This window comes from Pseudorca crassidens, chromosome 18 (genome assembly GCF_039906515.1).
Source record: "Pseudorca crassidens isolate mPseCra1 chromosome 18, mPseCra1.hap1, whole genome shotgun sequence".
In the NCBI taxonomy this organism is placed as follows: Eukaryota; Metazoa; Chordata; class Mammalia; order Artiodactyla; family Delphinidae; genus Pseudorca; species Pseudorca crassidens.
The window spans coordinates 18,867,046-18,879,157 of record NC_090313.1 but is presented as its reverse complement, the minus strand read 5'-3'; the positions used below and the strand labels follow the sequence as shown (position 1 = coordinate 18,879,157).

General features: G+C 40.5%; 1 protein-coding gene across 1 annotated transcript in view; it reads left to right on the top strand.

Annotated features, from left to right (window-relative positions):
* The first annotated feature begins 2,192 nt into the window (after positions 1–2,192).
* Positions 2,193–12,112, top strand: part of GPC5 (glypican 5) — a 1,357,540-nt gene continuing 1,347,620 nt past the window's right edge. The window contains exon 1 of the mRNA XM_067713048.1: positions 2,193–2,732. Coding sequence (XP_067569149.1) covers positions 2,567–2,732 — 166 coding nt within the window. The 5' untranslated portion in view covers positions 2,193–2,566. The remainder of the gene's footprint in view (positions 2,733–12,112) is intronic.

The following is a 12,112-nucleotide window of genomic DNA, read 5'->3' as shown; positions in this document are numbered from 1 at the left end:
GACATTTTGCATGGACTAGACATTTATTTTCTCATTAGATCCTATTCCATTTCTGTATATAACTCCCCACCTAATTATTCTGCTGAAATAAATTGCAAAAACACCGAGAACTTGCTTACGTGTCTCTGTAATCCCAATTCTGCCTAGCTTACTGTTTTTCTAAAAATATAGTATGTGTTCATCATTCTCAGTGGTGTTTGTGATTTTATCCTTGTAAGACAAATTGTTTTAGAGATTCCAAGTGAATGAATTGGACCAAGTAATCTCTGAGATTCTTTTAATGCTAATGCTACTCTATGATGATCAAATCAATCAAGGAGAGATCCGGGTAAGACAAAAAACTTTTGGAAAACCTAGGGATTTATTAGCCTTATATTAACATAGAAGGAATTCTAGTAGAATAAAATGCCACAGATAAAAATTATATATATTTACTAGTAAAAAAACCCTGATAAACTATAAACAGCCTTTTGTGTTACTGAATGTAACCCACTAGGTTCTTCGGTATGGCATGGTGTGGCCGAGGAGAGCCTGTGGTTAATAGCACATCTTCTGGATTCCAACGCCTGGGTTTGATTTCTCATTCCACCACTCAGCAGGTATGTTGGCCTTGGGCAAGCCACTTCACCTCTCTGTGCTGCCTGTTTCCTCATCTGTAAAACAATGATGATAGTAGTAACTACTTTACAGGGTTGTTATAAAGATTAAGTGAATGAATTCTTACCCTTAAAAAGCACTTAGAATATTGCCTGGCATCTAAGCACCATACACATACTCATGGTCATTCTTCTTGTTCTTCTTATAGAGTTGACTTCCAAGCAGTCTTCCCACACTTGGTGGCTGTTAGGTTCAGGGGGCAGTTTTTTTTTTTTTCTACTAGGATACATACATAAAGCTTTGCTTGAAGTCTGTGAATTTAAAAGCAGCTAACTTTTTCAGTTTTCATTTACTAAGAGAGCTTCTCTAAAAAATAAAAAAATAAAAATCTAGTATTCATGGAGCTGATGTCAGAAGCCAAGTAAGTACTATTTCATTGAAGAAGTATCTCAGCCATTGCCCTGGAATGATTTTAGAACAAGCAATCTAATCAGTCAACACTAATCAATGCTGAAAGTGCTGCCTTTGATATCAATGGTCATTAAAAAGTCCCATGACATTTAACTAAGACTTAAAATTATTCATCTCTATTTCTTGGCAAGGGTTCAAATTTGAGAATAAATTCCCTTTAGGTGGTTAAAGCATTTATAGTCTCCCTGGCCTGATGCTTTTAAGTAGTTTTGTTTTACTGGAGGAGGACTGTCTTCAGGTGCCTGTAGATGATGAAACACTCTTGTCATTCACAGTCTTAGTGTTAAGTCAATCATACTTCAAAAATACATCTGGCCCTTTGGCTTATGGTTTCTAATGCAGTCCTTTTGTAAATTGACAAAATTCCTTTGTCATTTTAAAATCACTTAAAGTCTTCATTTTTCTATCTTCCTTGTGAGAAACTCCCCTGAGCACTTTTACCCTAGTAGTTCTTTGAGAAATGTTTTAAAGAAATTCCAGAAGTGGTAAAGCTCAGAAGGGCCCTTATAGATACAAAGTACTGAAGCAAAATATGATGCTAAAGGGTAATAAGAGAATAAACTGGACTTTACTGTGAAAATAAGACCGTTATAAGGTTTGAATGTAATTTTTATGACTTCTAAGTTTTTTCAGAAAATCGTAATGTTACCAAAAAAAAAGTTCCAAAGCAGCAAACATACAGAAATTAAAAAAAAATAACGTCTCATGTACACTCTTTTAAAACCTAAGTGCTATCAAGCCTCTCAATTGAGATCTTTAACTATAAATAGTTTTTTGCCTTTTGTACTGTGCCCAGATCCCATTTCATGCAATTCGAATACAAATTCCTATGCATTGAGGACCTTGATTTATACGGAAGTATTTATATGGAAGTATTCCCAGTTGGTGTTTCTCATCGCGTCTTCTCTGAGCCTCTTCGTACATTCGCTCTTCTTTTCCTCAGACTGCAGTTCCCCGGAATGGATTGGGAGAGCGAGGTCGGGTTCCGTTTTAGTTGTTTCCTGGCTCCACGCAGCGCCGCTCTGCTGTCTCTCCAGCGTGGACCACCGTTGACAGGCTCCACGGGTGAGGGAGGCCCCGAGCGGCACGCGGGGGGCGTGGCCTGACCACGGGGCGGGGGCGGGGCCTGTCCGCGGAGCTAGACTGGCTGCGCGTCTCAGGTCGGCCGCTTCCAGCCGAGCCCTCGGCTACCGCGGCGGTGCCCCGAGCCAGATACTCTCGGGCTCCGTGCGACTCCAGCCGTTTCCTCGCTCGCGCGGCGCCATCTCGCCCCGCTGGAGAGGGAGACCTGGCGGCGCTCTGACTGAGAACTCCGGTGTCTCAGCCTTGGGGCACCTCCGGAGACAGCCAAGTGCCCGCAGGTGAAGCCGGCGTCCCAGCCCACCGACAGATAGCACCTCTTGGGAACCTCGACCACCGAGCCTTTTCCAGCGCCTGCAGCGCAAGGCGCACGGGGAGACTGGGGTCCACGGCGGGGGAAGGAGTGACCAGGACACCGATGATGGACGCACAGACCTGGCGCGTGGGCTGTCGCTGTCTCCTCCTTCTGGCTCTCGTTGGGTCTACCCGAAGCGAGGGCTTGCAGAGCTGCGAAGAAGTTAGGAAACTTTTCCAGTGGCGCCTGGTGGGACCTGTCAAGGGGCTGCAGGATTCGCCGCGGGCAGGTAAGGCGCGGACTGTCGGCGCGGAGCTGTGCGTCTGGGCGCGGGCTGGGGCGTCCGGGGCGCCGGCCCTGCGCTCCGCAGGTTGTCTGAATGGCCCTTCTTGGGAAGATGACCTTTGAGGCCTTCGGGCCGCGCAGGGTGAATCCTGGGGAGGCCTCTGGGGAAGCGCGGCGTGAATATCCCGAGCGCAACGCAGCTCCGGGGACTCCCTGACTCCGCCTGCGGCTGAGCCGAGCTCTGGGCGTTTGCTTCCCGCCCGGCTCCCTTAGTCTCGGCGGATGCGCTGGAAGGGGTCGGTAAACCTGCCAGCGGGGGACAGCGCGGCCTGACCGCGTTTCTGTTCCACGTGGGAACTTCCCCAGTGCCCTGCCGGGGGGCCTCGGTTGGCTGCTTTCTCGTACGGTGGACGGAGTTGGGCTGGTCGCTGTAAGTTTGACAGTAAAAACACAAAGCTGCCTTATCCTCCTTTACTGGAGAATGGGGCAGTGACAAGGGCGGCGGGTCCCCTCTGTCATTAAGACTCGCCCTCCCTGGTGTGACCCTTAGCTGCCGCTCCGCGCCCGGGCATCAAGCCCACCTTGCAGGAACCTAAACTACCCAGTGTGTCTCTCGGAGCCACTGGGTAGATGCAACGCCTGAAAGATGTGCCGGCAACAGGCGATCAAACAGAATGCATGGGGGAGCCAGTTGACATGGATGAGATCTTCCAGAGATTGAAAGGGAAAGAATGCAGTAAGTGTGGCAAGCGTCGATTCTGCTTCTCGTAAGCGCGTGTGCCTGCACCTTTACCCTGTGCTCCGTGCCCCCTCCGCGCAAATTTCCTTCTGCGGGCGGGATTTCCAGTTTACATTCGGTCTGGAAGAATAGGTCTTAGTTGTCAAACGCGACAGCAGGTGTCTGGAGCTAAGATCGATCTTACTGGAGCAATGCACCTAATTACGAGGCCAACACACTGACAAATGCTGTGAGCTTATTGGTTAGACGAAGAACTTGTGGAGGATGCTTGGGTCTAAAATCCGTCCTCTGAGTTTGTATGGTGAGGGGGCTTGCTCGTAGCACTATGGAGCTCTGGCTCTTTCGCTTGATTTCTTTGCTGGTTGTCAACTCAGTTCTGGAGTCATCCCACAAGGAAAATCTGGCCATTTGAGCCCGCCGAAACTATTTTAGTTTACAAGACTAGTCTTATAAACAAACACACAAATATTTATTTGAACACCTATTCGGTACTAGGCACTTTTTCTATACTACTTGAAACAACGTAGTTGGATATTCTCAGCTGAGAGCAGTTCTGTTCTCAAACGATACCACCCCCTTGTAAACCTGTTCTTATTTCGGTGCATTCGTTTGATTTAAAAAAAAAACAACCCACACTTGTCAGTAGCTAATGCAACTAAAGTGAGTGTGTGTGTTGGGGCAGGGGACTTGGTGAGGGCATTGAGCTGTGAAATCCTCACCTGAACCATAGATTTTGCCCCCCCAGATCCCATAATTTGGGCTGATATGTTCAGTAAATGTTGACAGTAAGGCCTTGATTTCACCACCCATCTCATATCTCAGTATATCTGGTACCTGCTAAACATAATAGAGTGACTAGAAGGTATTACATTTCTAGAACCTTGTGTGTGTTTCATCTCTTTTGAAGAGGAACTTTGCAGCGTTATCAGTCACTGGCATAACATTTTACTGAAACTGAAACTCTGTCCTCCAGAGAAGGAAATGGTTGCACTTATTTGTGTTTGATATACATGACACACAAAAAAGAGCCAGGATGGCAGGCATCTTCTTTTCTAAGGCATTCTGGATTGTTTCCCCATTGCTAGTACCTTTCTTTATCTGTGGCTTAAGGGCAATGGAGGAATCCTAGCAGCACCTACTCAAGGGGCCATGCAGGGCTGCACTCTTAGGGACATCAGTGGTGCTGGTGAAAAGAAGTGCTGAATTCTTTTGATATTTGCATTAAGAAAAGTCACGTGAAAGTATTATTCTGAATCAGAATCACCCAATAACAGGCACTTACATCTGAATTTGATATAATTCTGAATTTTTATTGTTTCTCTATTGTTGGTCATTTTTTATTTGAATAATTAAATGAATATTAAACTGTTTCTTTTAACAGGCACTCACATCTGAATTTGATATAATTCTGAGTTTTTATCATTCCTCTATTGTTGGTCATTTTTTATTTGAATAATTAAATGAATATTAAACTGTTTCTTTTAACAATGACGTCTCTTTTCTTTCCACTAAAAAAACTTTCATTCCCCATTTGAGTAAACCACACATACCACATGGTTCATAAATGCTTTTCTTTATTTTTGTATTTATATGCGATCTATAATATTTAGCTTGATTGAGTATAGTAGTTGAATCTTATTTTCTAAAATTATCCTCAATCTCAAGAGAGAACATAGTTAATATCTAAGTAGTCATTCTCACATAAGAATACAAATATTAATATTCTTTTTAGCCAGTGTATGTATTTAGCACACAGGCTTTCATTGACTAAAGCTAATACATTTAAATTTGATATTTGTTTTCCTTGGAAGTTAATTTTTTTAGTGCTTTCTTGCATTTCTTGTCCACAAGTAGTTAATTCCTGAGATGCCTGGCCAAAATGCCACTTTTAAAATATAAGCAGATAGAATAACTTTTTACAGTTTCATTCTATATTTGTGACTTTTACATCTTCTGAAAACTATGTTACCCAATTCGAAATTACTAAAATGGTGAGAACAGCCATTTAAGCTGTTTCTCAGATTCCCCTCACCTTTGTTCTCTACCCTGCTCCAATTCTTTTAAGCCTATTGAGCTCCTAAGGATGTTTGGATGAGAAATGTAAAAAAGGAGAGAAGGTGTAAATGTGATTAGAATTACAGATTTCCCTGTGTTCTGATTTTATTTCCTAGGTAGTAGTCAAGGTGCCCTTTGCTCTTGTTTATTTCACCCAGAAAAGAACTGTTAGTGAAAATGTCTTTTAAAAGGTCCTTTTATTTTTATTTTTTTTTATTGGGGAGAAGGGATAATGCTTTCCCATTGAAATTCTCTTCACACAGGCATTGTTCACACATGCATTATTTCCTTTTTTTTAAAGAAGCTAATTCAGAAAGGAGAAGCTTATAAAAATCCAAGGCTACCTTCAGATTTTATATACCAACTAGTTTTTAAATGTGGATGTTGCTTGATACAGAGAGTAGCGTGTGAAAGATAACTTTTTCTTGGTAGCTTTGGCTGTAAATAGTATAATAAAAATAAACTTGATGTGGCAAAGTTAAATTCTAATACTATAGGACACTTTAAGTAGTGCGCTATAGTTCTTTTAAACTGCTTTCATTATAATCCAGTCTTATATTGGCTTCAAGGGCAGTGTTGTTTTATACTGATACCCAAGAGAAACAATCTACTTGGTGACCTTGGAGTTTGGAATTATAGACATTTGGGTTCAAAACCTGGTCCTGGCACCTGTGACTCTGTGACTGAGGTTAATCAGTTGTCCTCTTTGAACCTCCATTTTCTCATCTGTAAAATGGGGATGTTAGTTCTCAAAGGCATGTTGCATAGATGAAATGCAATAATACATGTATGTAAGATAGCACAAATCTAGGTACATAGTAAGTGCTCAAAAAATGTGTTGCTGTTATTACAGTTTTTTATTTAGTGTCTTGATTGTAGCTGAACTTGACCTTTAAGGGTGAAATTTTAGTTTTGGATCTCTATAAATCAGAATGTGTTTTATAATAACTAGTTTTTTAAAAGTCACAGATGATTGTTTTTAAAAGTGGGAAATACGTTTCTATCTAAAATGGTACTTATTAGGTCATGGTGAACATTTTGTTTCTTTTCATGAACTAATGGAAAATCAAAGAAACCTGTCTGAAATGGTATTTCTTAGGTTATGGTGAATATTGTTTTTTTGTGGATTAAGGGGGACTCTAAGAAAGAAACCAAGCTGCACTGCACCACTGCTAGCTGCAGCACCCGTAGCCACTGGTTCTCCCACCATCCTGCTGTCTGTATTCAGGGAGGTGAAGGAGTGTGCAGGAGATGCCTCAGGGAGTCACATCATTCGATGGCCGGTGGCCATAGTCACTCATTGACAGTAATCTCAATTTGGGACTCTTGTTTCTCATGAACTAACCCCTTTTGCTGCTTGGGCAGCATGGTTATGGTGATCCAAAACCATAAACGGGACCCACAGGCTGATGTTGGGCAGATCAGTAATAACAGGATTGTCTTGGGTTGAAGTCCAGCAGCCAGGAACCACCAGAAACAGGATGATAGTCAAACAAACTAGGTCTTATTTTCTGCAGCAAGGGAGATCGCACAGCTCAGGAACTGTGGGTGCCTCGGTTAGAGGCAGTTGAAAGGGGCTTTTTATAGGATTTGGCTTTGTGCTGGGTGATTACAAGGGTTTAAGGAAGCAGGGCAATTCAGGAATTGAGCATCTTCCTAACTTACTTAGGTGTCAGGAGGATTAAGATGGGGCTAGTTTTCTTTAATGAAGAAGCAGTAGTCACTCTTGCTGATCAAAAGAGGGGGATATTTAGTTACTTTTGTGGTTGTAGAGTGTCCTCGTGGCTATCCTGCTGCATCACAGGTCTCAAGTGGCTTTGTCTCATCATTGTTTTCTTATTCTGAGCATGTTGTCTCTGTTGAGTTGTAAACATCAAGCCCTAGTTCCGGTGTCAGGGAAACTTGTCACTTTCTCCTCTGGAATATCTGGCGCGTGCTTCGATGTCTAAGAAAATGATGTGTTTCATTTTTATCCAGGCTTTTTAGTGAAGCTTCATAATGGGGAAGCGAGTATGATTTTCTACCTTTGGGCCATAGAGTATGACTCCATCAGGGTCTGAATTGTACAAATCACATCCTGTTCCCTCATAGTCAGTTTACTAACAAATGTAAATGTTGTGTGTGTCCCTGTCCTCTCTCCATCCCCAAATTTAAGTTCCTTTTTGCCAAATGTCCAACATCCTGTATTTGTATAATCAGCTTTAAGGAGGGGTGCAATTTAGGAAACTTAAGAATAGCATTTTATAATTATTTTATACTTCCCCCAGCCATGTTTCCAGCTTGCTAGGACTTTCTAGAATATGGAATTTGGCTTGTCTGATAAGAACACCTTCCTGGTCTATAACATTTCTTTTATCATTAATTGGTATAAGACCAAGAGTAACATTTCAACAACCAGATACTACTTGTAAACAGACACGACTTATAAATCAATGGCCTCTTGATATAACTGTTCAAGAAACCACAAATTCATTTTGTTAAAATGGAGTCATGAGAGACTTCATTCATATACTTTGTTGAAATAGATTATGAACGTGGTACCCTGTCTACTCCGTTAACTAACAAGAGCGATTCATTTTAATAGAGAGTAGCCATTTTCCATATCTACCTTTCTTTTACAAAAGCCTGACCTTTAGAAGACAAGACACCACCAATTGTGCCCTCAATTCTTCTACTTTTCAGCTTTAGAAATTTCAAGTTTTACCAGTGGTACTGCTAAAATCATCCTAGAATGATTAGTCATTCTTCTGTGAATCACAACAAATATCACAGTTTTTGATTAGCCTTATCAGGTTCACATATGGCTGCCGTGTAAGCTGAATGTATAATACACTTTTTCAGAAAGAAAATGAGATTTTGTACTTTCATGATTTTATGAGAGTCTACACTTCTCTTGAAAATTTAAAATACTGAAAAGTACAAAGAAAGCAAAAATAATTTTACCATCCAGAAATAACTACCAATAACCCTTTGAATTATCTTTTCAACACCCTCATCAATCCTCTGCTCAGCGCATAAATATTTTTTGAAAGAATGTAGAATCACTTTTTCTTTCTTTGTAACATGCCTTTTCCAATCATAAACATCCTTCTAAATATGTATTTTTTTAGTGACTAAGATTCTACTGAATCTGTACCATTCATTGAATTCTCTACTGTTGTTGGAAATATAGGTTTCTAATATTTGCTACCATAAAGTCACACGGCTAAGGACATGAAAGGCAAATGTGCCAAACTCTCGCCCCACTCACAGCCCTGGGATCGCCTTATCTCCATTCATTCCGCTTCCGGGTTTTTCAGTGTCAGCACCACTGACCTGTGGGGCTGGATAATTCTTTGTTGTTGGCAGGGGTGGCGAGTGCCGTCCTGTGTATTGTCAGGTGTTTAGAAGCTTCCCTGACCTTTAGCCCCCTGGATGCCAGTAGCATCGCCTTTCCTCACCCCCAGTTCTGACAACAGAAGATGTCTCTAGACATTGCCAAATGACCCAGGAGAGGTAAAATCGTCCTGACTGAGAGCCACTAGTATAAATGTCCAACCTATGGGTCCTTCACATACGCACATTATATAGCTGGCTGGCTTGCAAGCCTCAGGTCTCAGCTTAGGTGTCAGCTCCTCAGAGAAGCCTTTCTCAAGGTTCACTGAACCCTGTTCCCCGCTGTTTCTTTCATGGCACTTTTCACGGTGCCATATTTCTTTTCTTTTTGCTGTTGATTTTTCACCACTAGATTGCGTGCATGTTGAGGATAGAGAACATGTCTACCGAGACCGGTTTCATGGATATGAAACGTGTACAGTCACACAGGGTCCCACACTCAGAAGGGCCCTATGCTTGGTTTAATGTCCTGCTGTTACCATCTTGAAGTTTGAAAAAGGGTCCTGTGCTTCCTTTCTGCATTGGGCCCTGCAAATTATGTAGCCAGTCCAGCTGTGTACCTTGTTCACTGTAGAATATCTGGTGCCCAGAACAGCGGCTGACACAAAATAGGAGTTGAAATGTCTGTTGAATACTTTAGTAAAGCTTCAAGGAGCCTCTTATTTCACTTTTTGAACCTCTCTGATTCTTAAGTTAAACTTCAGAAGTCAGTCCACAGGTATTGAACACGATTGAACAAGATTCTATTGATACAGTGATTTTTTTTTTATGTTTTATGGTGTTATAAAAATGAGTTAAAAATTGGCCCCTATGCCTTTTACTTCTTCATAGCTGGTTGGGACCATTAGCCCAAAGCCCACTGGTGCCAAACTCAAATTTTTACAGTTCCAATTGCTTTAAATATAGCTCAAGTAAACATATTTTTAGTCGTTTAGAGTCTGCCTGCTTTGCAAACCCCACAAAGCTGAACTTATCTGCTAGCCATACAGATAAAATAAACTCTGGTGCAGTAAAAGACCCCAAGTTACTGCTGCCCTTTGAAGCTCTTTGACTCAGAGACTTCCCATCTTGCTGCTAAGCAGTATCACCTAGACACGGGGGCCCCCTCTCCAATAGCCGTCTCTCCTGGGATTTCCCTTGTTTTCTTCCTCTTCTGGGTGGTGGTCCTGCACCAGTGTCTCGGCAGGTCTCCTGCAGTGAGGGACATCCCCTCTCATGCAACCTGTCAAAGTGGCACCCAACTAAAGCTCATTGCATACTACTGCCATCGTGAGGTCCTGTCTTCTTTGACCAGCCCTGATATCCTCACTCACCACATACAGATCAGTATTTAGTTATTTCTAATATAAGGTTGGGACTCAAAAGTAGCAATACTGATTTTAAATGTGTTTCTTTCCTTCTGCTAGACTGTAGGCTACTTGTGAGCAGGAACTGTGATTGATTTATCTTTTTGTTCTGTGATTAGGCCAAACTTAATAAATCAATTTTGATTTTTAGAATTAATCTTATATTCGTAGTTACCCAACAGGCTCAATTTATTGTGTTTACTTATGTTTTTTATGCCTGATATTAATAGAATGAGAAATGTAGATGGTGAAGTTTTAAAAAATATATTCTGATCTGGGCTTAGTTGTGTTGTTGAATAAATTGTTTATGTGGAGTTAATATCTTCTTATGTAACTGCCACAAATTTTATAAAGTGACCTAATGCTTTTGAGTTTAAATTTAGAGAAATTTTTATCTATCTTAGCTAACATTTTTGAAATGGAGTAAATTAATTGCCAAACCAACGTCTGAAAGAAAGTTTCCTCAAATGTCTTGCAAGGGAAGGAAGATTATTTAACATTTGAGGATTCATTTGCAGTTGTTATCACCATGTAGACAGTGTGACTGATCTGCCTTAGAACATTAATTGATCTATTATTGGAAGAATGGAGAAAAATAAAGGTGACCAACTATAATTTACAATTGGCTGTGGGTTGGTCGGTTTGTGTTTTATTTGAATATATGTTTTGCAAAATTGTTTCTTTCCATGAGAAAATTAACAGTAAGGAACTGGAAGATGATTTGGTTTTTCCATCTCCTACCCTGATTAATTCCATGTTGGGAAAAAGTACAAATCACTTAGCTATGGAATTGTTCCTGAGCTGGGAAGATTGTTTGTTAAAGGATACTGACTTGGGGTCTAGATTCCATGTGACCAAGTAGAGAGGCCACAATCTTTCAGAGGAAGCAAGAAAATAACTGCTGTTAAATCACAAAACATGATATATGGTAGCAGGTACAATTTGTCTCTAAAGTATTTACAACAATTCCAATTTTAGAACTACTCACCTAGCCTTTAAGACTTCTTTTCAGTGATATCTTAGAAAAAAGCTTTTTTTTCCTGTGTGAATTGTGATTGGTTATTTTTTTAGGATATCTTAGAATTGGTTTTAGGAAGTTTTACCTAAGTAAAGGATTACTTAAGTCAGTGCTAATGAGACATGCATATTCTGGTATGGTTCAGCTAGTAACTTAAATATCTTTCAAATACAGTCATATTTAAAAGCTAGTGAACATTTCTTGTTTCCTAATTTAAATTGCTTATTATTCTTTTTAGGATAATGGGTTTGAATTACTGGTTTTCCTCTCCTGTGCTCCGATAATTAGATTTTCTTTAGTTTTTATAATTCTCTATGGCAATATAATGAAATAATCTTTGGCAGCTGTCTTTTTAGAACTCATAGTCTTTTGTTTTTCCTTGTCTTATAGTTTCAAGGGACGTTAGTTCATAATTCCTTCAGTATAGTATTCATTTTGGGAGAGGCTAAGAACTGAGAAGAGAGTTGGATAAAAAGCATATCAAGAGTGTGACTTCACTGATCAAATGAACGTAGAAATTATTTCTGCATGTCCTTGTTCATAGCATATATACTCTTTAAATGGAAGAGTGTCAGTATTAAATTACCTGTTCAGATTTATTTGCTTTTTGAACAACTCTCTTATTTGGTAAGGTTATACCAAGTTACGTTTGGTTCATTTTCTTTTGATCATTGAAAATGGCTGTGTTTAATGAGCTGAAACTGAAGTCGGTCAATAAAGTGAAGAGATTAATAGTCTGTTCTTCACCAGGCTTGGAATACATTTTACTCTGGGGTGTAAAAGTCATTTTTAAAAAGAAGATTTTTTGATTAACTTAAAAGGTAAAGGAAAGAGGAATAACATTGAAAGAG